General features: G+C 40.7%; 1 protein-coding gene and 4 non-coding genes across 5 annotated transcripts in view; 4 read left to right on the top strand and 1 right to left on the bottom strand.

Moving 5' to 3' along the window:
- Positions 1 to 9,313: 9,313 nt before the first annotated feature.
- Positions 9,314 to 26,232, top strand: part of TRIM55 (tripartite motif containing 55) — a 53,495-nt gene continuing 36,576 nt past the window's right edge. Inside the window, exons 1-3 of the mRNA XM_046026998.1 lie at positions 9,314 to 9,942; positions 21,045 to 21,277; positions 21,854 to 22,026. Coding sequence (XP_045882954.1) covers positions 21,110 to 21,277; positions 21,854 to 22,026 — 341 coding nt within the window. The 5' untranslated portion in view covers positions 9,314 to 9,942; positions 21,045 to 21,109. The remainder of the gene's footprint in view (positions 9,943 to 21,044; positions 21,278 to 21,853; positions 22,027 to 26,232) is intronic.
- Positions 9,451 to 9,523, bottom strand: TRNAR-ACG. The gene has a single exon. It is a non-coding gene; the product is annotated as a tRNA-Arg (tRNA).
- On the top strand, positions 9,895 to 9,987 carry TRNAY-GUA. Its single transcript has 2 exons — positions 9,895 to 9,931; positions 9,952 to 9,987. It is a non-coding gene; the product is annotated as a tRNA-Tyr (tRNA).
- On the top strand, positions 10,494 to 10,583 carry TRNAY-GUA. Its single transcript is given in 2 exon segments — positions 10,494 to 10,530; positions 10,548 to 10,583. It is a non-coding gene; the product is annotated as a tRNA-Tyr (tRNA).
- Positions 10,722 to 10,794, top strand: TRNAA-AGC. The gene has a single exon. It is a non-coding gene; the product is annotated as a tRNA-Ala (tRNA).

Genomic DNA, 26,232 nt, shown 5'->3' with positions numbered 1-26,232 from the left:
CAAAGTACTCATGAAAGAAATTGAGGAAGACACAAAGAAATGGAAAAATGTTCCATGCTCCTGGATTGGAAGAATAAATATTGTGAAAATGTCTATGCTACCTAAAGCAATCTACACATTTAATGCAATCCCTATCAAAATACCATCCATTTTTTTTTCAAAGAAATGGAGCAAATATTCCTAAAATTTATATGGAACCAGAAAAGACCTCGAATAGCCAAAGGAATATTGAAAAAGAAAGCCAAAGTTGGTGGCATCACAATTCCGGACTTCAAGCTCTATTACAAAGCTGTCATCATCAAGACAGCATGGTACAGGCACAAAAACAGGCACATAGATCAATGGAATAGAATAGAGAGCCCAGAAATAGACTCTCAACTCTATGGTCAACTAATCTTCGACAAAGCAGGAAAGAATGTCCAATGGAAAAAAGTCTCTTCAATAAATGGTGCTGGGAAAATTGGATAGCCACATGCAGAAAAATGAAATTGGACCACTTCCTTACACCATACATGAAAATAGACTCAAAATGGGTGAAGGACCTCAATGTGAGAAAGGAATCCATCAAAATCCTTGAGGAGAACACAGGCAGCAACCTCTTCGACCTCAGCCGCAGCAACATCTTCCTAGGAACTCGGCAAAGGCAAGGGAAGCAAGGGCAAAAATGAACTATCGGGATTTCATCAAGATCAAAAGCTTTTGCACAGCAAAGGAAACAGTTAACAAAACCAAAAGACAACTGACAGAATGGGAGAAGATATTTGCAAACGACATATCAGATAAAGGGCTAGTGTCCAAAATTTATAAGGAACTTAGCAAACTCAACACCCAAAGAACAAACAATCCAATCAAGAAATGGGCAGAGGACATGAACAGACATTTCTGCAAAGAAGACATCCAGATGGCCAACAGACACATGAAAAAGTGCTCCACATCACTCGGCATCAGGGAAATACAAATCAAAACCACATTGAGATATCACCTCACACCAGTCAGAATGGCTAAAATTAACAAGTCAGGAAATGACAGATGCTGGCAAGGATGCGGAGAAAGGGGAACCCTCCTACACTGTTGGTGGGAATGCAAGCTGGTGCAACCACTCTGGAAAACAGCATGGAGGTTCCTCAAAATGTTGAAAATAGAACTACCCTATGCCCCAGCAATTGCACTACTGGGTATTTACCCTAATGATACAAATGTAGTGATTCGAAGGGGCACATGCACCCGAATGTTTATAGCAGCAACGTCTACAATAGCCAAACTATGGAAAGAATCTAGATGTCCATCAACAGATGAATGGATAAAGAAGAGGTGGTATATATATACAATGGAATACTATGCAGCCATCAAAAGAAATGAAATCTTGCCATTTGCGATGACATGGATGGAACTAGAGGGTATCATGCTTAGTGAAATAAGTCAATCGGAGAAAGACAACTATCATATGATTTCCCTGATATGAGGAAGTGGAGATGCAATATGGGGGGTTATTGGGGTAGGAGGAGAATAAATGAAACAAGATGGGATTGGAAGGGAGACAAACCATAAGTGACTCTTAATCTCACAAAACAAACTGAGGGTTGCTAGGGGGAGGTGGGGTTGGGAGAGGAGGAGTGGGATTATGGACATTGGGGAGGGTATGTGCTATCATGAGTGTTGTGAAGTGTGTAAACCTGGCGATTCACAGAACTGTACCTCTGGGGATAAAAATACATTATATGTTTATAAAATAAAAAATAAAAATGACCAAAAAAGAGTGATATTATACTCAATTTTTCTCCATTGTATAAAATAAGGTACAAATTGTGAAGTTTCTATTAGTAAAAATGTACCATTATTGAGGTTAGATGTCTAAACTAGAAATACTTTATTACTTCTTCATAGGAAATACAACTTGGCAAACAAATTTTTCTAAAGGAACTGGAACTTTGTCTCCCACCATTTAAAATAAATGTGTGTGTGTATATGTTTTGCAGCAATTTATTTTGTTTCTGATAGTCTATGTCAACCTGCCATTGTGAAAAGTACAGTACCCTCCATACTCTGGAGATCTACCTGTGCTTTTATTTTTCCTTTGGCATTCACCACGGATGAGCCCACTATAGATATCACTTATTGATATCTATATTATTGGTAAGTTATTGTCTGTCCTTCAAAATGTGTATTCCATAAGAGCAGAAGTTTGTGGTTATTTTGCTTACTGTTGTTCCCCAGCACTACAACATAGGTACATGGCACATAGTAGAGACTGAATAAATGTTTAGTAAAGGAATAAATATGAATGTCTGAAGAAAACCTCCCTGCAACATCTTCTCCCAGCCCCAGCCCTCCTCCCCAAATCATAGCTTTGGGAAAGACTGTATGAACAACATGACAGCTCTATTTTTCCTGAGTGTGAAAGACTACAGATGAACCTGAAATCTTATGGAGTCTTGGAATTGGATGGGTCAGTCTTGCAATCTCCCTGTAGTACAAATGGTTCCTGTTAACCTCCTTAATGGAGGTAGGGGCTGCGGCCTAGTCTCATTGAGATCTTTTGACATAGTGATTCATCATATAATTCAACATTTAGTTTGGCCTAATAATACTATTAATCCTCATTATTCACAGATTCCATATTTTGCAAATTTCCCTACTTGCTAAAATTTATTTCAAGGTCATTCACAATAATATATGTTAAATAAGGTTCGTAAACAGTAATACATAAAACACATACTGATCACTTAAGAAAAATGTTACGAACAGAGACCCACAGGAACTTAACCTTGTGTTTCGCCTAGGAGCAATGGTTCTGCATTCACTAAACCACTGTTTGTGGTGACTATATAGAACATAACCACCATGAATAATATAAAAACATTGTATCTCCCCTGGAGTTCTCTGGAATGGTTCCCTTTCTGACTTTGGAAACTCTATCTCTGTGGTTTCTCACAACAAGAAAATGTTGTCATTCCAATCTTGTGGACTCCTTGGAGATGGTACACATTTATAGAAAGTCATAGATGAGCACAGAGTAAAACTGAATTTAGCCCTGGTCACCCAATCTGGAGAATCATCCTGAAGAAATTATTTAACATTTCTCGGTAGAGCTTCCTGAACTGTGGAATGGGTTCCTCAGCTGAAAAGAAGAACTTGAAAGTTCTTTCATGTTCATATGTGTAAGGTATTTTTCAAGTTGAACAATGTTTATTTCCTCAGATCTCAGGGTATCATGAATAACTTTTGTGGAGCACCACTGCCAATTAACAAATCTTAAGGATTTGATCTTTGAGTTCTAGAAGTAAGAAGAGAGTTCCCTTTAATAAATGGAACACTGGCAGTCCCAGAATGTCCTGGTTGTTGTCTAACCTTACCTAACTAACATCAGAAACTGCCTTTCAACCTCCTTCCTCCTGGGAAGCAGTCCAGCAGTCCAGTCTTTCTAGTTCAAGTGTCCATTTGACAACAGGGAAACGCAACTAGTGCTAAGGAGAATCCTGGCTGGTGACTGAGCTCTCATCTGCCATTACTCAACTCTGTTCCTGAAGGTAAGTCATTTCATATCTTTGGTCATAAGTTCCTTCCCTTCTAAGCAACTTTTATTAGATGATAATTATGAAACTGTTTCATAAACTGCTATATAAAATAACTTGCATATAGTTAAACAAAAAATGCAAATAATACCAAAGAAAGCAAAAAAGAAAGCAAATTTCTTTTTCCTCACCAATACTATCTTAGTTTCCTAGGGTTGCCTCAAAAAATACCATAGACTGGGTGGCTTAAACAAAATGAATTTTCTCACAATTGTGGAGGCTAGAAGTCCAAGATCAAAGTTTCAGCAGGTTTGATTTCTTGTAAGGACTCTCTCCTTGGCTTGCAGATGGCCACCTTCTTGCTGTGTGTTCACATGGTTGTCACATGGTTTGCATGTCTGGTGTTTCTGTGTCCTAGTCTCTTCCTATAAGAACATGAGTCATTCTGGATAAGGGCCCACCCTAATGACCTCATTAAAATCTAACTACCGTTTCAAAGGCCCCTATCTCCAAATACAGTTACATTCTGAGATACTGGGGCTTAGGGCTTCAGCATTAGAATTTGGAGAGGAGTAGGGCAAAATTAGTGTCATCAATCTCTCAAAATTGTACCACATTTTAGTTTGCTTTATATTTGGACCATGAATTCTTTATAAAGCTCTTTGTATTTTTTTTTTCAGAAATTTCTAATTATCTTTGGTTTGCAAAAGTGACATGCTTGACAGTATCTCTAAAGTCTTCCTGGTCCTTAATGACATTACTACTGTGAAAGAATCCAGTTTCTTTTTGAAAGATCATCTTTGTAGAACCTTCTGACCTTTTTTGGTTTTTTCTTAATTTGTCTTGATTGCTTTCTTGGCCTGCTGAATCACCGCCAACTTGGGATTTGAGTTCCTTGGTTGGTTCCCTTTTTTCTTAAGTTCTAGGTTTTCCTCTTTCTTGTATTTTCTACACCTTTCCCCCTCCCCCCATTTTGCCATCATCATCGTGGTTGTCATTGCTGTTGTGCTGAAGTACATTTGTGGCAGACAGAGATTTGCTGCTAGATTGCCTTTCAAGAACTGCCTAGCTTCAAGGAGGATGGTTAATTGAGAGCCTCCAGGTGTTAACTCCTTTAGGGTTCACCTTGGCTTTCCAGAGGAGGTTTTCCGTCTTTGGCCAATGACTGAGCAAAGTGACTGTATGAAAACCTGGTCATTCCTACCCAATCAGGACTCCTCTAAAAGGAAATCTTTGCTTTGCAGGTACCAAGGCAGAGACTATTAGGTCTGCATTGCTGTGCCCTAATACTATGTAATATTGTGTCTCCTCCCCCACTTTTCCATTCACAAGACATTTCTCCCCACTATAATTCTGTATTCCAGCTCTGTGTCAGTTTGGCTTCCTAAAGAACATCATCAGTATAACATCTTCAAGTAATGTTTATTTTTTTGTTTCAGAAAAGAATCATAGGATTTAAATTTTATGATGCCTCACAAGTGTGACCTATTCTCATAAGTGATTGCTACTTTGATTATATAATTCTGGTGATGTGGGAAACAGAGGCAGAAGAAAAATTATTAAATTTCCTTATCCACTGACAAGCCCTTGAAACAGGCAGAGTGACTTTCCTCTAGGGACTCAGCTGCTTCCACCTTAACACTTTGCTAAGGACAAAGGGCAATTCTAGCTTGAAGGATCCCTACCATCAACCAGGATCCTGTAAGTCTATTAACAATTCCTTTGGAAACTTCCTTTATCTCTAAACCCTCCAAGATAGTGTTGACAATCATTTCCAAGCATATGGCCCACTGATACACATCTAAAGGGTCTCAGGACAAAGGTTTTATTATCAGTAATGAATAACCTTTTTCCAACAATAGCTAGCCCCTCAAGGTCCTGGAAACCTTGCTTCCAAAATCCCTTAGAGATTTATGTCATCCCTGACCTCCTCCCAACTTGCAAGTATATAATGGACCACTCCTCACAACCCACCGGCAGCAGCTCTTTCTGCCCACAGGTCCTGTCCCGTGCTTTAATAAACCACCATTTTGCACCAACAGTGTCTCAAGAAATTCTTTCTTGGTCATCAGCTCCAGACCTCACCTCATGGAACCTCACTGATATTCTAAGACTTCATCACTGGGTTCAAAATTATTTCCCCACAGAACTTCAAGGATCTTGCTCTACTGTGTTCCAGCATCCAGTATTACTGAGAAGTCTGATTATAATCTGATTCTCATTCTCTTGTAGCTAGCCAGGTTTTTGTTTGTTGTTCTCCCCATCTCTGAAAGCTTTTAGGATTTCATCTTTCCTCAGTGCTTTTACATTTCACCAGGTTGTCCAGGTCTGGTTGTTCTTCATTCATTTATCTGGATGGCGCTTTTTTTTTTTAAAGATTTTATTTATTTATTTGGCCGAGAGAGATCACAAGTAGATAGAGAGGTGGGCAGAGAGAGAGAGAGAGTTCGGAAGCAGGTTCTGCTCAGCAGAGAGCCCGATGCGGGACTCGGTCCCAGGACCCCGAGATCATGACCTGAGCCAAAGGCAGCGGCTTAACCCACTGAGCCACCCAGGTGCCCCTGGATGGCACTTTTGATCTGATGACTAATGTCTTTCTTCTATGCCTTCCCATGCATTTTCTCTACTTTCCCTTTCTGGAATTCTAAAGCCTTGTGTCTTCTGGGCCTATCCCCCAGGCTTTTATATTTTCTGCTCTGTATTTTTGTTTCCTGGGAGGTATTGTCCATTCTATCTTCTGTATCTCCAAATTTGATCTTTAGCGATGACCAATAGGTTATTTTTCACTTTGGCAAACTCTTTCAGTTTGCAAGAACTCAACTATTTTCTCATTGCTCCTTTTTTTTTTTTTTTTTTTTTAGATTTTATTTAGTTATTTGAGTGAGAGAGAAAGCAGGAGGGGGGCAGAGACAGAGGGAGAAGCAGACCACCAGCCAAGCAGGGAGTCTGATGTGGGACGTGATCCTGTGACTCCAGGATCATGACCTGAGTGGAAGGCAGACGCCTAACCACCTGAGCCACCCAGGTATCCCTCATTGCTCCTTTTAAAATATTACCTCCTAAAAAAAAAAATAAATAAAAAAATAAATAAATAAATAAAATATTACCTCCTACTGGTTTTTATTACTGCAATAGTCTCTTAGATGTCCCTAAGGATATCAATTAGCAATTCAAAAAGCAGTTCTGTACTATATTCCTTGCATTATCAGTTTCCTCTTGAATCAGTTGTGTGTTTATCTTGGACTTTCTTTTTTGAGTTGTTTCATCTCAGATGTAGACATTTGTTCACATTCATGAATAAAGGACTACACTGATTTGTGTCTATAAAATGGCTGGTCCTGGGGACATGCAGGCTTTTACATTAATGGTGCCTAGAAGAAAACAGCCATGCTGCCCTCAAATCCCCCAAACTACTAACTCAAGGAGAGTTGTTCTCTGGGAGAGGGGCGGGTGACCTTTCTTTCACTCCATGTCTGTTATTTAGATTCTACTCTTCCTCTCTCTCCAGCCCTGTATTCACTCCCTGGGCTCTCCCCAGGCAAATCTACTCTGCTTAAGCAGTTCCTCAGACAGCTCCACCTGGGACAAATGCAGCAGCAGCTGCAAAGTATTGTGGGCCTCTGACCTTTGTGCTGTGCCTGGAGCCTCTTGTGAGCTCCACAGAGAGAACAGTTTTGTCTGCCAGCTTCTAGAATATGTACTTTGAGCTGCGTTTTTCTCCATTCTGGGTTATGTGTCTACATAACCTCATTTGCATTCCACATCCCAGAAATTATTTAAAATCTCAGGTTTGCTCATTGCAACTACTGTTGTCTTCCATACATGGACTTTTCTTTTATCTTTATTAGCTATTCATTGGGATCCCAGGAAGGAGGAAAGCAGTATGTGCCCAGCTCTATGGCTACAGGTGAGTCAACCCTGAGGGGTGCATGTATTCCTGACCCCTGGACACAGATCAGGGGTAAAGGGTGAGCATCTAACTGAGACCAGAACAGTGAAGAGTTCTGCTGTCTGGATTGAGAAAGAGAAGTGAGTCTCTGGTTGATAGCTTTGTCTGTTTAGGCTGCTGTAACAATATACCACAGACTGGGTAGTTGTTAAACAATAGATACTTTGTTTCTCACAGTTTCAGAGGCTGGAAATCCAAGACCAGAGTGCCAGAATAATCAGGTTCTGGTGAAAACCCTCTTCCAAGGGTCTTCCAAGGGTTGCAGACTGCTGAACTTCTTTCTTGCTCTGCCCACACATGGTGGAGGGGAGGAGGGATTTCCCAGGGGCCTCTCTTATAAGGGCACTCTCCACCTCCATGTCCTAATTACCCCTCATAGGCCCCACCTCTTAATACCATCACCTGGAGCATTAGGTTTTCAACATGAACTTGGGTGTGTGTCAGGGAGAGAAACAGACATTTGATCTAGGGCAGTAGATGGTGAGGGGAAACCATCAGTATTTGGAGGGGGAGGGGGATTGGTAGCACCACGCTGCCAACTGACCACTAGAGAATATAGTGAGGCACACAGAGGCACTGAGAGAAAAACCTTAAAGAAGCCCAGTTACATTTCCTTCTTGGTTTCCCTAGGAGAACCTTGTACATTATAATAAATGTCTCTCTGACTTACAGTAGCTCTGTGTGAATTTCTGTCACAGTAAGAGAGCCAGAAATCACACACCATCTTGGCCTCTTGGAGAGTGTTACTCTGGCTGGCTGCTGGGGAAAAACGCAAGAAGGGGATAGACCAGGAAGCCAGAATTTCTCCCACAGTGCAGTGATGGCCATGACCTTGACCTCTGCAAATAATAAACCCCTTAGGTGTAAAATGAGAAGGTAGGAGTGAGATGGAGCCTAATTTTCACGGTTCTGTCAACAAACTTGGGGGAAAGGATGCAATATATGTCCCCAACTTCCCACAGAGGTGTTTGTTTTTTAACTCTCAGAAAGAAACACTGTGTAACTTTAAACATGTATCAGTTTGTTTTATTCAAAAATGACAAAATGTTCACTAGGAAACAAAAATAAAACCCACCATCATTTTGTTCAAATGGTCTGTACTTGTTTCTCCCGGTTCCCCAATTTTTAGCTTCCTTTAACCGTTTGTACACCTTTAAGGAAGCGGCTTTCCCACTTAAAAACTAGTCCTTTCCCCTAACTCCACATTTTCTTTCCCCTAATTTATCTCTTCCCCAAGTTCACATTGTATTAAAGCTTTTACTTTGGGGAATCGCTGTCTTACTTGGGAGATTTAAGAGAGAATTCTAAACTACTCCCCACAAATAAGATCAATAACTTCAAAATAAAAACTCAATTTGTTCAAACTCACATGACATCCTCTTGGTTAAAAGACCCTCGAGGGCAGAACCCAAGTCACTAGATGGTTTTAACGCTTTGCTTACAACGGAGAAGGGAGCTCAGGACCCTTTTTAAGATGAAATGTAAAACAGGAACCTGATCAAAAAGACATTGTGAAAAGAAAAACTTTACTTTCTTTCCTTTACAACGTCGGGGGTGTGCGTGGGCACTTGCTCTAGTGACTCAGTGACTGAAGTCTTCAATTATCTTAGAAGACCCGAAGAAGGAAGCCGCAGCAGAAGCAGTAGCCTTGGGATTTCAACCAGCTTCGTGACGGGGACTGCAGGCTTCACTTCCCAGGTCCCTCACCTGGCTTCCCATCTAGAGCCCCTGAGCGGATCATCCCCCACCCCGCTTTCCCCAGTGCCTCTCCCCCCACCCCCGCCGGGCCGCAGTGCTTTCCCGGCGGCCGCCGCAGGGTCTCCTCAGGGCTCGAGAGTTCGAGGAGGTCGTACCGGAAACGCCCGCGCGACAGCTTTCTGAGCTCAAAGTGCGGTAAAACACTCTTGGCATTTGTGATTTGAAGAACCCTAAAAAGTAATAATCCTTGGGTTGTTTTTTTTTTTTTTAATATATTGCGACCCAAAAATCCGAGCCAGGCAGGAGTCGAACCTACAATCTTCTGATCCGTAGTCAGACGCGTTATCCATTGCGCCACTGGCCCTGCACACGAAGAGAAACTGAGGGGATGTGCAGATTACAGAGTGGTAAGGCCACACTCGACAATCATCCCCAGTGTAGGGTAGTAAAGGAAAAGTAAAGGAACGTGAGATCGGATTCTCTGAGCCTCGGCACCACCAGCCCCGGACACTCGAAAAGGTTGGCGGGGGGCGCTCCTTCCCGGGGCGGGGGTCCGGATTCCACGAGAGGCAGCCGGGTGGTCTTTCTGCGCACGCGTGAAACACTACTCGGGCATTTGCTCCCTTCCCCTCCCTGTTTTCCAGCTACGCATGCTCTATTCAACTTCTAACCGGCGGCTGTACTTGGTCGGGCTCCCGAGTTTGAATCTCAAGGGGCACCAGCGGTTTTCCTGTCCCTTCGATAGCTCAGCTGGTAGAGCGGAGGACTGTAGCTGACTTCCTGGTAAGAGACATCCTTAGGTCGCTGGTTCGATTCCGGCTCGAAGGAGACACTTTTTTTTGTCTTTTAATACCAACTTTGTAGGATTTACGGCCTGTTGCACGGGTCCCCTTCGCTAATACACATAACATTCCAACGAACAATTGGAAATGCTTGCACTTTCGGTCCAGTATTGGCCTACGGCAGTATCCCCCGTGTGAAATCTTTGGTGAATCCCCGCAATGTGCGGTCCTAGTAACAAAGGCCGGAGTCTGCGCTCCGCGGGGCAGGGGCCGGCTCCCGGCCTTCCGTCTCAAAATCGTCTCCGGCGTTCGCGAGTTCCCCGAGCGCACAGAGGAACGTCCCGAGCCAGCTGCGGGCCATTCTCCTCAGCGCTCTGTGGAGGGCGGGCACCGCGAGCGCTCGTTGCAGCTGCCGTGAGGAGCCGGGGGTTTCGCTAGAAGCATATCTTATGGTCAACAAACCTGGGAGGCACGAAAGAATCGCGGTAGAAAGCACATAAAGCTTAGAAAGTAAACATTAGGAAGGAAAGTCGACACGGTGCCATCCTGCTCCCTTCGATAGCTCAGCTGGTAGAGCGGAGGACTGTAGGCGCTGTGCCCGTGGCCATCCTTAGGTCGCTGGTTCGATTCCGGCTCGAAGGAGAGAGGCTTCTATTTTTGTTACTTTGCCTTTATCTGTAGGGCAAGAGATCAAGAACACAATCAAGAAAAATATAGTTTCTGTTTCTAAATGCTCTGACCTCTCTCTAGAGGAAGAGATAACCGGCCGTCCCCAGCGGTGGGGGATTAGCTCAAATGGTAGAGCGCTCGCTTAGCATGCGAGAGGTAGCGGGATCGATGCCCGCATCCTCCAGTTTTTCTCCTCTCCTGGTAATTTTTTCTTTCGATTCTCATTCAAACTCGAGGTCGAACTTAAAGTCAGCCATCGGGCAAGCGAGAGACGGGAAGAGCTTGAGGTTACAGCTCCCTAAAACTTCTCAGACGAGGGATAACGGGCGCTGACAGAGTTTAGTCTCACAACTTAAAAATCTTAGACCCGTTTACTTTGGTAAGTTCACGAAATTGCTTTCTCTGTGCAAAAATGGCTACGGGTTGTAGTTACCTCTGATGCCAGTCTCTTTGTGATTGATCGCTGCACTTCCAGAGACCCGTCTGATACTAAAGTGCCCATATTTAGGGGGAACTGACTGAAAAAAACACCACCCAAACCCACAGAACTTGGAAAGGGACGCTAGCTAGCTACTTTAAACTAACGTTGAGCCGAGGAAGCGAGAACTATTCCGCTTCGTCTCAACTGACCTCCGTGGGGTGCTCAGCTGTGGGCAGATCTACTAGGACAGGATAAAGCAAGAGGAAGGGGAAGAGAGGTGAGGACGTGGAGAGGGGCCTAAACCCAGAGGCTTGCTACTGAAGGAAGGTTCTAATGCCATTTTCCTCCTGGGAAGTAACTGTGGAGAACTGGAAACCAGCACTAAAAGGGAATTAAATTAAAAACAAACAAACAAAAAAAAACTATTTATTGAGCATAGTGTGTTTTATTAAAAACAAGACAAAAAATAAATGCACACTCCCTGAAAGATTCGGAAATTGAGAAGAACACGCACAAGGCTTTTCTGGTTATAAAGTCTCCCTATCCTCATTTACTAGAATATAGGTATTAAAAAGCTGTTGAAACCATACGGCAGTTCTTAACACAAAACATACATTTTCAAAGACAAAGGCAGAAATATTAACCTTTTTTGAGGATTACAATTAATAAATGACAATTCTTTTATTATATAATTCTTTGTGTTCTAGGCAACCTGTACTTTTTTGTTACCAATGTGTACAACCTGTTGCATTTTATTGGTGTATCTTTCCTTTTCTAGGGCAGTTTCCATTTTATCTCATTTTACTCTTTTCAATAAAGTCTTTAAATTGAGTATATAGTGATTCATTTAAAATATATCATTTTCACGAAAACAAATTTACACAGTAGAAAGAGGAATCCTTTTATCAGATGATATGTCGCAGTTTCAGTTGAGATTATGAGTGCTCTGTCTGACTGGAGGAGATAGCAGTAAAATTATAAATGACTATAAGAGCAAGAAATGGATAATAAGTGGACGCAAGGCTCCCAAAATCTAGGTAGAGAGCACATGTTCAGGGCTGGTGAGCTGGGCAAGAACTCAAACAACATCTCAGGATTAGCAACTCAGGTGTGGAATGAAATTCATACCAAAAGTCTAAAGGTATAAGCTGAGAGGTGCTGTTGCACAGTAGTCAGTCATGTGCGCTGTGACATCTGATGGCCTTTCTTGGCTTTCACATTCCCTAGCTGGATGACATTGGGCAAGTTGCTTGACATCTTGGTGCTTCGGTTTCCTTATTTGTTAATTAGGGGTAATAAAATGGTACCTACTTTTAACAGAGATGTAACACGTAAAGCTTGTATTACAGAGCCTGGTACATAGTAAACACACCATAAACATTAACTGTTACCAGTGTATGTGAGCAGTACCACAAAGGGAAGCCCTAGAAGGAATATTCTGAGAGTTTGCATGTGTGTTTATACAAGTGTATATGTAAGTGCAGGAAAGAGATGCTTGGATCTACTGTGGCGGGAAAGTAGAACAATCCTAAAAATATAAAATGATAGTTAAATAAACTATAGTATGACCACTTAATGGACTATATATAACCTTTGAAATTATTAAGAACTATTGACATGGGAAATGTTAATCAAATGCTAAGTTAATAAATTGGGTACAGAGAAGGATAAACTAACAATATAAACAAGCATCTGTAAAAAGACTGAAGGATACATTTAAATATTAATAGCAGGGACCTTTAAATAGTAGCATTACTGTGATTTTTTTCTTCTTTATAATTATAAAATATTTTCTAATTTCTGTAGTAAACATTTATAAGTTTTAATTGAACATATAAGATGCATTTAAAAAAAATAGCTAACAGCATTTCTTATAAGCCAATCACAGTTGTAGTTACTTTACATGTATTAACGCATATATTTTTCTCAAAAAGAAAAACACCAGGCCCAGATGGCTTCCATGGTGAATTCTACCAAACAATTAAGGAAGAAAAAATACCATGTATACAAAGACTTTAGGAAAATTGAAGAAGAGGGAATGCTGTCCAGCTTAATCTATGAAGCCAACATTATCCTGTTCCCAAAGCCATACAAAGACATTATGAAAAAAGAAAACTACAGACCAGTATCTTTGTGAAAATAGATGCAAAAATTTTAAACAAAAATTTAGCCAATTAAATCCAACAATTTTCTTTTAAATCTAACAATTTATAAAAAGGGAACTTCATCATGACCAAATGGAATTTATTCCAAGAATACAAGACTGGTTCAAAATTCAAAAATCAAGATGACTCATTATAGTAAACAGGCTAAAGAAGAGTAACCACATGGAGCATAACAAAGAACATGGAGGACATGGGGAGATGGAGAGGAGAAGGGAGTTGTGGGAAATTGGAAGGGGAGATGAACCATGAGAGACTATGGACTGTGAAAAACAACCTGAGGGTTTTGAAGGGGCGGGGGGGGGGGGGGGGGGGGGGGGAAGGGGGGGGCGGGGAGTTGGGGAACGAGGTGGAGGGTAATAGAGAGGGCACGTATTGCATGGAGCACTAGGTGTGGTGCAAAAACAATGGGTACTGTTATGCTGAAAATAAATTAAAAAAAATAAACCTCAAGCCTATATTAAAAAAAAAAAGAAGAAGAGTAACCACATGATCATTTCAGTAGATGCAGAAAAAGCATTTGAGGAAATTCAACATCCATTCCTCATTTTGAAAACTATCAACAAAATTGGAAGGGAAGGGAACTTCTTCAACCTGATAAAGGGCTTCCATGAAAAACACACACTTAATATTATACTTAATAATATGAATGCTTTTCTCCCAAGATCAGAACAAAGCAAGGATGTCCATTCTGAGATTTTTAGCCAGTATCATAAGGCAAGAAAAATGAAGTAAAAGACCTCCCAGATTGGAAAGGAGGAAGTAAAACTATCTCTATTCACAGATATGTCATTTTTTAAAATATTGATTACATGTTGAAGTAATAATTTATATTTTGAGAGTGTTAAATAAAATATAATAACCTTAATATCAATTGTTTCTGTTTTTTAATGTGGCTACTAGAAATATAAAATTATATATATGTCTCATATTTGTCAACCACATCTTATTTCTATTGGACAGTTAGGTCAGAGAGGCAGGTAGGAGCCAGATCATGTCAGGCCTTAGAGACCACAGTGAAGATTAATGTTTTTATCCCACAGGTAATTGGACCATTAGTGGGATTTAAATAGGGAGTGATATATGAGAAATAGGTTGCAGAAAGCTAGAGTGAATTCAGAAAAATCAATCAGGAGGCTGAGGTGGAGGGATGGTGAGGCAGATTGTGTGTGCTGAGAGTGGATTCAAGAAGGCCCTGGAGTTCAGACATGACCATTGGAAGGCCTTAGGCTAAAGTATTTGCTACTTGTTGGGGCTGTCACTATTCATTTCTGGCATGTGAATTGTGTCAGGAGATGTTGAGAGAAAAGTAAAATATTTTAATTTTTAACATATCCTCAGAGATATTTATGATGATTAAAATGTATAAACAACAGATTTGGAGGAGTAATTATCAAGAAGAAAAGCTTACAGCCAGAAGTCTGCAAGCTATCTAATGAAAGAAATGCCATAGTGTTAGCTTTTATAAAGTACTTTTCAAGTTAGTTCATTTCTCTTTGATTTTAGATTTTGTAAAGTGTTTCTTTTCATTAAAAAAATTTTAAATCACATATCCAATCTTCCTACTGCCCAGATAGACAGCTAAATTGAAGAGACTGACAATGTAGGCAGAAAAAAAAAGAGTTAAGTATTGTATAGATGTCATGAGTTGAGTCCTTGGTGTAAAAAGATTGCAAGAATCCTTTTACAGGAAAGAGTTCTGGGTTGTATTTTTTGTAACTTGTAACTTGTAAAGTTGGTTAGGAAAGTCCTTTTCTAAATTACACTCTGAACCCAAGAATACTAAAAGAAACAATATACTGTACATGTCTCCTGTGCTCAGATGAGTTATAGCTAGCAGGATTGATCAGCAGAGCCTGGCTCTTGGAACACCAGCTCATCTAAATCCTGAATGAAGTGCTGCCTTCTCCCCACTGGTCATATATTAGTGTTCTCACTAATGGAGGGAGGGAGGGAGAGAAGGATGGATGGATGGATGGATGAACAGATGGATATTGCAGGGAAGAATTAATAATCTCACTGTCTTAGTTTAAGAGGACCTGGTCAGCACAGTATCAAGCATTGTTTTGGCATGGAATTAAAGTGACTTTTCAAGAGATATAACTGGGGCTGGAGTTGACCTGAAAGTTCTGGTTCACTCATGCCCTAAGTGTTCCAGGCTAACTAAACCTGTTTCTTAAGCAGCCCCTACTTCTCTGCCTCCACATCCACACCATCTGGCATTCTTTCCCTGTTTCAATGACTTAATCAGCCATTAACTTTCTCACTTCCAATGGGTACAAGAAGGAAGAATTCTCCTTCCTCTCTACCTTAGATGTTGAGCCAGAAGCAAGATCAGCTTTCTAGTGCCCTTTGTTATCTCTTCCTTCCAGCAGGTTGCTCTCTATCTCATTGCTTTGCTTCAAATTTTATCTTTTTTTTTTTTTACTTCTTTTTAGCTCCACCTTCCACTTGACCTTAAGTCTGATACTCTGTTTGATGAATGACTAGCTCCTCCAGCTAAGCCTTGATTATTTTCAAATACCTGTATTTGCAATTACCTATGCTAAAAGACAAAAAGAACATGGGTAAATGAAATGCTAAGAACATTCTGGAATCCTCAGGACAGTTTGCATGCCTGACACTGATTCCCTGGGACTCTTCTAATGCCTCCTACTCCCAGAATGGTCTCTCTTGTTTTTGAAAGTTAGTTGATGTTGCTCTTGTAAGTATTCTGGGGTTAGAAGTTCCTATCACTCTAACCAGGAAGTATAAAACCACTAAAAGGAGAGGACCCTGTTCCTGTTGGAGAATCCTTTAAATACACTCCAATTTTCTCCCAAGTTTTTTAATATGACATATTCTAGAGCTGGTTGTCCAGTATGGTAACCACTAGTCACATATGATTGTTTGAACGTAAGCTTAAGTTACATAAAACTTAAAACTCAGATCCCAAGTTGCATTATACACATTTTAAGTACTCAATAGCCACCTGTGGCTAGAAGTTACATAGTACAGATAGAGAACATTTACATCATTGCAGAAAATTCTAATGGAGGGTATGCTGTAGATCATGGGTGTGGTATAGCTTAGTGGGTGAGATCATGGGCTCTGTAGTCAAAAGATGTGTTTCTGAATCTGCTTCACAACTAGCAGCAATACGACTAGACGGCTGCTTTGCTGAGCTACAGTTGGTTCAATGGAAATTATAATACCTATTATAGAGAGCTATTATAAGTAATGATTAGCAGTCTGTACATGTTTATTATGTTTGTTTTGGCAGTATACAGTTGACCTTTGAACAACATGGAGGTAAGGATGCTGAACCCCCATGCAGTTGAAAATCTGCATATAATTTTTGACTTCCCCCAAATTTAACTACTAATATCCTACTGTTGACCAGAAGTCTTACTGTTAACATAAACAGTCAATTAACATATATTTTGTATGTTATATTTATTATATACTATATTCTTAAGATAAAGTGAGAGAAAAAATGTTATTAAGAAAATTATAAGGAAGAGAAAATACACTTATAATACTGTAAAAATATCCACATATAAGTTATTGTTCAAGGATCAACCATAGTACTAAAAGTAACAGATTTTAGAACCCCTTTTTCTCCCTTCCCAAGATGAACACACAGAAACCCACATTTCACTCATCTGCTCTGTCTCCTAAAGTCTGCGTCCATTTGGCCTTGTAGCTAGAGGCTGAAAGAGGTAAAAAATCTTCTCTTTCTGCTATCACGTCTTAATGCCAAGTTTGCTGATAGTAACATAGTCAGGTTCTTAGGGACCCATCTTGCTTCCTCTGACTTACCTTGGCAGTTGGGAAACTGCTGGTCTTCTAGAGGTAAGAGCATTGGTGTTTTGCTTCAGTTTCTCGATTGTAAAAATATAACCCTGCCACAGTTTGGTAGGATTTGGGAATGAGGGGCAACTAGGGCTTCCAACCAAACCAACTCCCTGTACAATTGCCCTCGGTTGGTTTCAACCCACTCTCCTAGTTGTGGTGGGTAGGGGTTTGGGAAGGGGAGAAAGTTGTGCATCACTCATATACAGGCCAGGACACCTTCAGGAGACTAAGCTGGTTTTCAGGACTCTGTGAGGCACAGATCGACTCCAAATCGCAGATTCTTGAAGTTGACTTCAAATCTGATTCAGTTTCAGAATTTCCCTATCTTTCAGACTCCGTGAATGATTTGGGAACAGACTAAAATTTTCTGGTTCTTCCCTAGAGCAGAGTGCTACTCCCATGTCCCACTCTCAATTCATATGCCCACCTCATGGACTGCTGGTCTCTTAAGAGTGAGGAGGAGCAAAGAATGGAGAAAAGAGGATAAAGAGGGGATAGTGATAATTACCTATCAACTTGACTCTTAAGCCTGTGAGATTCTTGCTAGTTTGCTGGACGCAGTTCTAAGAAAAAGCTCAAGGCAAGAAACAAAAACAGAGAAGAGGCTAGAGATCAACTTTACATCAAATAATTGAATTGGAGATTCTCAATGTCAAAATTAACATCATTTCAAAGGGTTTTTTCCCCCTAAAAATACTGTTAAGCTAGGTTCTGAACACCACTCACTTACAGATAAAAGAAATGAAATTCAGCTAGCTTGAGGTCAGTTTCCCAAGACCACAAAGTGAGGTAGAAAAGGAAGCTGGGTTAGAAGGACTGTCTCCTGACTCACTGTGCACCTCTCACTGCATCATTGATGTTTGCTCAGACTAAAAACATCTGAGTCACCCCTGTGGATCCTAATTTCATAGCTTCAGAGTCCCTTTCCTCCTTTCCTTCCCCACTGCCATCACCCAGTGCCAGGGCAGCATGACCTCTAACCTAGGTTATTGGCAACAGCTTCCCATCTGGTCTTTATCAAGGTCATGTTCACCCTGATCTATCCCAACCACCACTATGAGACTAATCTAACCAGTGAAAAGCTCTCATGGAAATGTTTCTGTGAGAAACTTCCAATAACTTCCTGTTCCCTAATTTATTAAGTGTTAAAAACTCTCTAGCCCAGGATTTGTGGCCTGCCAATGTGCCAGCAGTATGCTCTGCACTCTGACCCAAAACACCATACATTCTAAGCATTCTGTGCACTCCTGTGCCTTACTGACTTTGCTTCTGTGCCTTCCCTTGGGAAGCCCCAACTATGCCCCACCTGCCTATACATCCATTCACCTAAGTTCTCAGTGGATCAACCCACCCACGAAGCCCTCCTAATGAATCCAGTTCTGAAATTTTGTAGCTCTTTATCACACTTTGTTTGGTACTATGTTTCTATATATGACTGTCTTATTTCCACTGTTAGACTGAACTCCATGAGGACAATAACCTGTGTCTTGTCTTTCCATCCATGGAGCTGAGCACAATGGGGACACAAGAATATTTTTTTGAAAGAATGAATTCCTTTAATAAGGATAGTCTTGGCTATGTTGTACATTATTAGTTTAAGTGTTTTTCCTTAGATTGAAGAGTCTTTTACTGTAGAAACTTTATCTTCCCTAGAAAATAACTCATGTATTGCATTCATACCTCCATAGCCCATGTAATGATAAATACAGTTAATTGCCTAGGCTAGGTGAACTGAATTAATGCAGTAAAAAAGTCAGTTTCCCTTCTTTACTGGAGTTGCTAAACAGATATTGAAAGGAATCACAAAATTCTCCTAAGATGCCTAAATGTTTTTGAATACATGTAACTTATTATTAGTTAATAGAGCTTCTTAGATTCTTGATAAGCTTTTGGTGCACACAGCAATAAGACCATAAATAACCAGTCACACTGGCCTACTCTTCACTTGTGATTAAGAGCATGCTGGTGATATATTGACAAAATGTGTTCCCTGTTTGAATATTTTTAAATCAAGGAGAAATTAACCTGCAGATTCATCACAGATAAACAAATATGTATCTCTTTCTCATTTTTGATCTGATATATAATTTTTAAATAACTATATATTGATGAAACAGTTCTTTCACAAATTCCTGGCAAACATCAGGATCACTATTTGTGACTCAAGAGCAGACCAAGAATATCAGACCAGGGAGATTATCATTTAAAAAATCACATTGGGGGATGCCTGGGTGGCTCAGTTGGTTAAGCGCTGCCTTCGGCTCAGGTCATAATCCTAGCGTCCTGGGATTGAGTCCCATATCGGGCTCCTTGCTCGGCAGGGAGCCTGCTTCTCCCTCTGCCTCGGCCTACCTCTCTGCCTACTTGTGATGTTTCTCTCTGTCTCTCTCTCTTTGACAAATAAATAAATAAAATCTTAAAAAAAAAATCACATTGGAGGAGGAGGCAAATGCAAAGAAGTATAGTAGGGATTTCAGACCAGAGAAAACCCAGTTATAAAAGCAGGACTCTATTTTCACTTCAGTTGGCAACAGCACTGATATCTGTTCCCTGCTATGGAAAAATGAAATAATGGGTCTGCTACCCCAGATGCCAGTTACTACCTCATTATTATTGCTGCAAATTAAAATTTTTTTCCCTCTAAGCCCTACCTAATGTCCACTAAGCCTTCCAAAATCAAAATGTTGAAGGATATTGTCATGGTTCATTTTATGTGTCAACTTAACTGGGCCACAGTGCCTAGATATATGGTCAAATATTATTCCGGATGTTTCTGTGAGGAAGTTTTGGATGAGATTAACATTTAAATCTGTGGACTTTGACAATCAGAGAAGGACAATTATCATATGATCTCACTGATGAGGAATTAGAGAAACAAGACAGAGGATCATAGTGGAAGGGAGGGAAAAATGAAACAAGATGAAACCAGAGAGGGAGATAAACCATAAGTGACTCTTAATCTCAGGAAACAAACAGGGTTGCCGGAGGGGAGGGTGGCTGGGTTATGGACATTGGGGAGTGTATGTGCTAAGGTGAGCTCTGTGAATTGTGTAAGACTGATTATTAACAGATCTGTACCCCTGAAACAAATAATACACTATATGTTAATAAAAATAAAAAATAAAGAATACAGTATATAATACATACAAAAAATAAAAAATAAAAAAATAAAAGATTACCAAATTTTCTTTGTGTTTTTGGTGTGTGTAAGGAGGGAGTTGTAGGCATACCGGATGGAAGAGGGGTTAGGGAGGAGGGAAAACAATGTGGAAGAAAAAAAGAACTTACTAGAATTTCATTAACAAGCTTTTTAAAAAAATAGGCTCATCCAATGGTGTTTGAATTTTTTTCATGGATACTTTTACACTGAAAAGGATTGAAATCAGTTTTTAAATCAGAATTTTTCCCAGACCACAACTCTTACAAAGATGAAAAAATTAACGTTAAGCAAGTCTTTTTAGATGATTGCCCTTATAAAGCCTGGGGCATGATTTTTCAAGACCTGTTTTGTTTGTTTTCACTTAAGACAGTATGATCATGTCACTCTTGATGACTCGCCTCCTAAACTCTCAAGGCAGAAATGGCATCCGTTATACAGTTAGATTCTCAGGCTGCAGTCTCTCCAGTCCTGCAGCGAGCCATCACCATGCTCTTACTGAGTGCTCACAGAGGGCATGGCTCAGTGACTAGGCATGCACATTTGCATTTGTTGTTGACAACTGTCAGCTTCAACCTCTCTCTCCTCACAACCCTGTCTAAATGGAGTTTGTAATCCTTCTTCCCACCCACTCTCTTCACTCCTTGGGACAGGAATGTTGGCTCCTGTTCTCTGTCACCTGTCAGAATCCATCCGCCTGTCACTGGCTTATATGGACAAGTTCGCCCACTGTCACGTGACCCCCGCTGCTAAAAACAGCTCCAGCACCTCCTCTGAACCTGGGTCTGAAACAATGTCTTCCACCGAAAAAACCATAAAGGACACTTGATCAACCCAATCCTTGGAATTATTTCCAGGAAACACTTGCAGAAACCATTCAGAGCACGCTTTCCCTGGCAGTGCACAGGGGGACGGCCGGGAGATGAGCGCATCTTTGAATTACAAGTCTTTTTCCAAAGAGCAGCAGACCATGGATAACTTGGAGAAGCAACTCATCTGTCCGATCTGTTTAGAGATGTTCACGAAGCCCGTGGTTATTCTCCCCTGTCAGCATAACCTGTGTAGGAAATGTGCCAGTGATATTTTCCAGGTAGGTCTGTTTGGAATTTAGGGGGTAAAAAAGGAGTCTCTTTTCTCAGAATCAAGTGCTCACCTAAAAGATGAATTCTTTTAGAAAACTTTTTAAGGCTACATTCATTTTAAGAAATGAATTTTTTAATGATTTGCTTTCTGCTTTGCTCTCTGCCTCCTCCTTACTCCTGAATCTAGTTTTACTTAAATACTAAGAATCATGTTTGTTAAAAAGAAAAAAAGAAAGAAAGAAAAAGAAAAGGAAGAAAGAAAGACCTCAAAACACTGAATCTGCTTCAGAACTGTAAATGAATTACTGCCCAAGACATTAACGTTGGAGTTTCTGGGTGGAACTTTTGATAATGAAAACACTGGATAGAAAAGTGTCTCATGCTGAACACGGTACACAGCCATTGACGGTGGATAAGTGCTGGCCCTGTATTTTAGGACCACTTGCTAGAAGACCCTGAGGGATTATCTTATGGCCAGTTTAAAGTAGAAGTTGATGTTGTTTGTAGTAACAGAGTGAAAAGAAGTCTCAGAAAAGCTACCTGTGGCATTACTCAATTCCTCTTTTCTTGCTTGGCAAGAACAGGCCTCTAACCCGTATTTGCCCACAAGAGGAGGTACCACCGTGGCATCAGGGGGCCGATTTCGCTGCCCATCCTGTAGACATGAAGTGGTTCTGGACAGACATGGGATATATGGCCTTCAGAGGAACCTGCTGGTGGAAAATATCATTGACATCTACAAGCAGGAGTCCACCAGGTATGGTTCCTCCCTGTGTCAAACCCATTTGAAGCTCGTTTTTGTCTGTTCGTTTGTTCTAACAGATCAGTACACCAAAGGCTTGTTTGCTAATCACAGACATTGTTTTCTCTGAAAATGTTTATCCAAGGGAGTCCTTCCCAGCATGAGAATTGCTCATGGAAGAAGGGAGCTGGTGCCCAAGGCTTTGTATCAATTTAAGAATGAAATAATTCATTAACACTAATCCATTCAATAATACTGAAAGAGGCATAACTCAGCCCATCCTTCTAAGCCTTGTATTATGTATGTTTTAGACATCCATGCTCTTCACAGGTCCTTTGTATCTCCAGATTCTACATAGCGGAAAGCTTATAGTACAAAACTTTAAGTAAAACTAATAGAAATGGCATTTTCCAAAATAAGCCAGTTCCTAGTTTAGACAGTCTCACCTGAAAATTGTCTAGATGATCATAACAAAAACAAAATTCTCTAACATAATTAGTCATGGTATGGACTCTGGGAAGTTGCAAAGCAATGCACAGTCCTGTCCTTTAGCAAGTAAAGTTCAGAGACATGGAGGGGGGTGGCATTCAGGCTGTTTCCCTAATCTCTAGATATTATTTGCCTCCTATTTGCCTGCTGATTGATTGATATTCACCATATGCATCCATTCATTTAAAAAAAAAAGGCTTCTTCTTCATTGAATCACATTGGCTATAGCCCTCCTTTCCTATAGACAACACTACAGGAGTTCATTCCTAGAAGGCATGGTGTGAAGAGTGCTTTTCAATTGTACACAGGTCAGTCCGGTCCACAAAGCTTGATAGCAATATTGAGACCATCTGGAAATGAACTTATTGTGATTCTTATTAAGAGACATGTATTTATGGAACATCTGCAGCACCCTAAGAGCTTTGCACTCTTAGAAGGAAAGCTGTTCTATAAATCTAACATATAATTATTATAATCATTATGGCTATTAGTTTCTGCTTAAGATTCAAACTAAATTAGATAGTGCCAGAATCTAGATGAAATTGGGGAAGAAGAGTAATTGCCAATGATATATTGCAGAGACACGGAGTTAGCTATTCCCTTGCTTCCAGAGTCTCTGGAGAAGAAAGAAAGTGCTCTTGTTGCTGCTGTTGCTTCACAGATCTGATCGGATTATATTTCGTCACTTTAAAATGCAAGTACACGCACTGTCTCTCAAAAAAAAAATCAGTCAATTAATGACCCAGACAATTATTAAGGGTGTTTATATAACAACAGATTCAGTGCCTAGTACAGTGTCTTGCACAGAATGGTTACTTTCTAAGGGCCCATTGACAAAGCAACACCACAAAGCTTCTTACATGTCCTATTTATTGCAGTAATTTCATTTTGCTACTTGCTACAGTGAGAGCTTGAGATATGGGAAATAATAGCAATAGTGTTATGAAATGCAGAGAAGAGATAGTAAAACTTGCAGCGTTAGCAAAACCAAAAGATACATCCTTACTTTAACCATAAAGTCTACATGTGCACTTGCCAAAAAAGTGCCCAGGTGAGCAAACTGTATGAAAGTAATGAACCAAATTTCCAACTATGAAGCTCGTAACTGCATGCCCTAGTGGTGTTTTTCTGATTATCAAGTTCTTATGCTGTTATTTCTTGAACTTGAGACCTGCCTTTGGGACATTTTTACTTGGTGGCAAAACCACAAATTGCAAACAGGGCCCAGGTGTTTCTGTTTGGGCATAAACCCAGGTGTTCCCTGGAGACAGGCAGCCTTGCCAGCCCAGGAGCCTGAGCCTCAGAGTCCATTAGGCAATCTGAGAACAACCTTGGATAACAGAGTGAGAAGAAACCATTTCTGGCTCACTGTCACTGAGGTGGGGACAGAAAGGAGAGGAGGACTAGAGATTGTAAATCTTGACAACACCTGGCCTTCTTACCTAGACTTCTGCATGGTGCCAAACTAGCTACAGTTTGGGGAAGTGACAAGAAGAGGAATTTCTTTTGCTAATGTTAATCATGAAAGTTAAAAGAAATAACTTTATGATAAGTAAAACTAATATGTGCTGAGTACATGTCAACTGCTGTTCGGGGTCCTTTACACATGAATCGTGTATAATTCTCTAATTCTCATAACAATCCTGTGAGACTGTGATTATTATTACCTTGTTAGAATTTCTGAATATTTCACTGAAGCCAAGTCGTATATAATTTAAACATTCAAATAGTATGAGACCGCTAAGGAGGCCTCCACTCTGATCCCACTCTCTCTTTACCCCCAAGTCCCACTCTCCAGAGCTAGACACTTTTCATTGTTTTAGCTATTTTTCTGTGATCGCCCAGTGACATCTGTATACTACGACTATATGCTCATTTCAATTTGACATTCTCTACCATCATTTCACTGCGGACGATCAGGACAGTGTCCTCACGTGGCTGGCTTTGCCTACTTGTACTCTTCCCTGGGCTGAAGCTTTGTTTCCTAGAACCTATGTTTTTTCTCTTCGCTGGTTTATTCTGTTGTTTTTGGACCATATTCTCAAGTATCTCCCCAAATATGCACCCCAAAGCGCACCACTTTGCAATCTCCTACACACGCCTGCCTTCTGAGTACCTGGCTTTGCAGTTCCAGCGCCTTCTTGGGGTTCTACGGCTGGGGTCAGCTTGCTCCTTGTAGGCTTCTCCCCTGCAGGCACTTCGCAGAAATAAGATGCAACTCGAGCAGCTCACTTCCCTTCATCCAGATATTCTCAGTTTCTAACATTTGGTCGACATCTCTCATCTGCTGTCATCCTGCTCATTTTTGTCCTTATTGATTTATACTAGAATGTGATTCTTAAGATTTCCTCGCTCTCATTTTAATGGGATTCCACAGAAAATACAAATAAAAAAGGCATAGGTTCATTCTGCTGTATTTAATTAGAAGACCCTCAGGCCAATTTTCAGATATGAATAAAAGCAGAACCTGAAAAGAGGCCACACAGCTGCCACACAGAGAAGCTCAGCTGGACTTAAACTTGGAGAGCAGTTTGACTCAAAAGGCACTGCCTGCCATGTATCACCAAGACCAGATGCCCACCCTTCAGGAAACTCCAGGATGGTCCCCATCTGAGGCCAGAGGCAGCAGGCTCCAGACTCCTTGAGGCAGGTCCCCACCAAATGGCAGGGGCCTCTGTCCACATCTGGAGCAGAGGCCTGAGCCACAACTGGGCTCACCTCATGAAGGGGCATTTGCATTATATTTACATCATATTTATGCCTTCTTTGACCCAAGTCTGAGATATGTGTTAGGTTGTCTAAAGTTTTCTATTATACACCCACTTATAAGTGGGGGATATCTCTGTGCTCGTGTTGCCACCTAAGGAAGAAAAGCCTGATAAGAAATATGGGAAGTAGTTCTCAGCCTGTATCACATTATGGAAAAATAATCACAATCAAAACTAAACATACAGCTTTATGGCTATTGCCACATTTTTAGTGTTTACGCATACTGTGTGTATATTTATACTATATATATATATTGTATATGTATATGTATTGTGTATATATACACTCACATACCTGAGCTCTGGTCAGAGCTGTTGACATCAGAATAGCACATGGGACACAGGCTGCCCTCAGGAAATGCTGCAGGGAGATGAGCCACAAAAGCATCACCTGTGCTATTTTCCAGTGAATGTGCTCCAGGAATTTGCTTGACATTTATTATTACGAGATGGAGATACATGGTAGGGAAGATATTGGAGGTGGAGAAGCTTTTGAGCAAGCAAAGAGCAAACCACCACTCCTAGTCTCTAGATAACCCCCAAAGGGCTTTGTCACTTATAAATGGAGTCTTTAGAATGTTGTCTGGCCTCTTCCTTTGAGGCTCACGAGTGCCAAGTGACCCTGGGCTTTCCCCATATTTCACATGTCTTCCCCAGATGAGTGGTCTTTATGTTCGAGCACAAGGAATACTGTCCATTAATCTGGAAAATTCTTTCATTTGTCATTCATTCAACAAATATTTACTGAGTACCCATTCTGTGCCAGGCATTGTTCTGGGCACTGGGGTTTCTGCAAAAAAAGACAGGCCTGTCCTCGTGGAACTCACATTTTGGCGGAGGAAACAGACCTGGACAGAGTTTACTTTTCTCAGTTGACTTCCAAGAATATAGCAGAAATTCAAGTCAGGAGGCCACCGACTTTATGGAAAACATATGGCTGCAAGACTGGGCAGAAATTCCTTTT

Source organism: Meles meles, chromosome 1 (genome assembly GCF_922984935.1).
Source record: "Meles meles chromosome 1, mMelMel3.1 paternal haplotype, whole genome shotgun sequence".
NCBI classification, from domain to species: domain Eukaryota; kingdom Metazoa; phylum Chordata; class Mammalia; order Carnivora; family Mustelidae; genus Meles; species Meles meles.
This window is presented reverse-complemented; position numbering and strand designations above follow the sequence as displayed.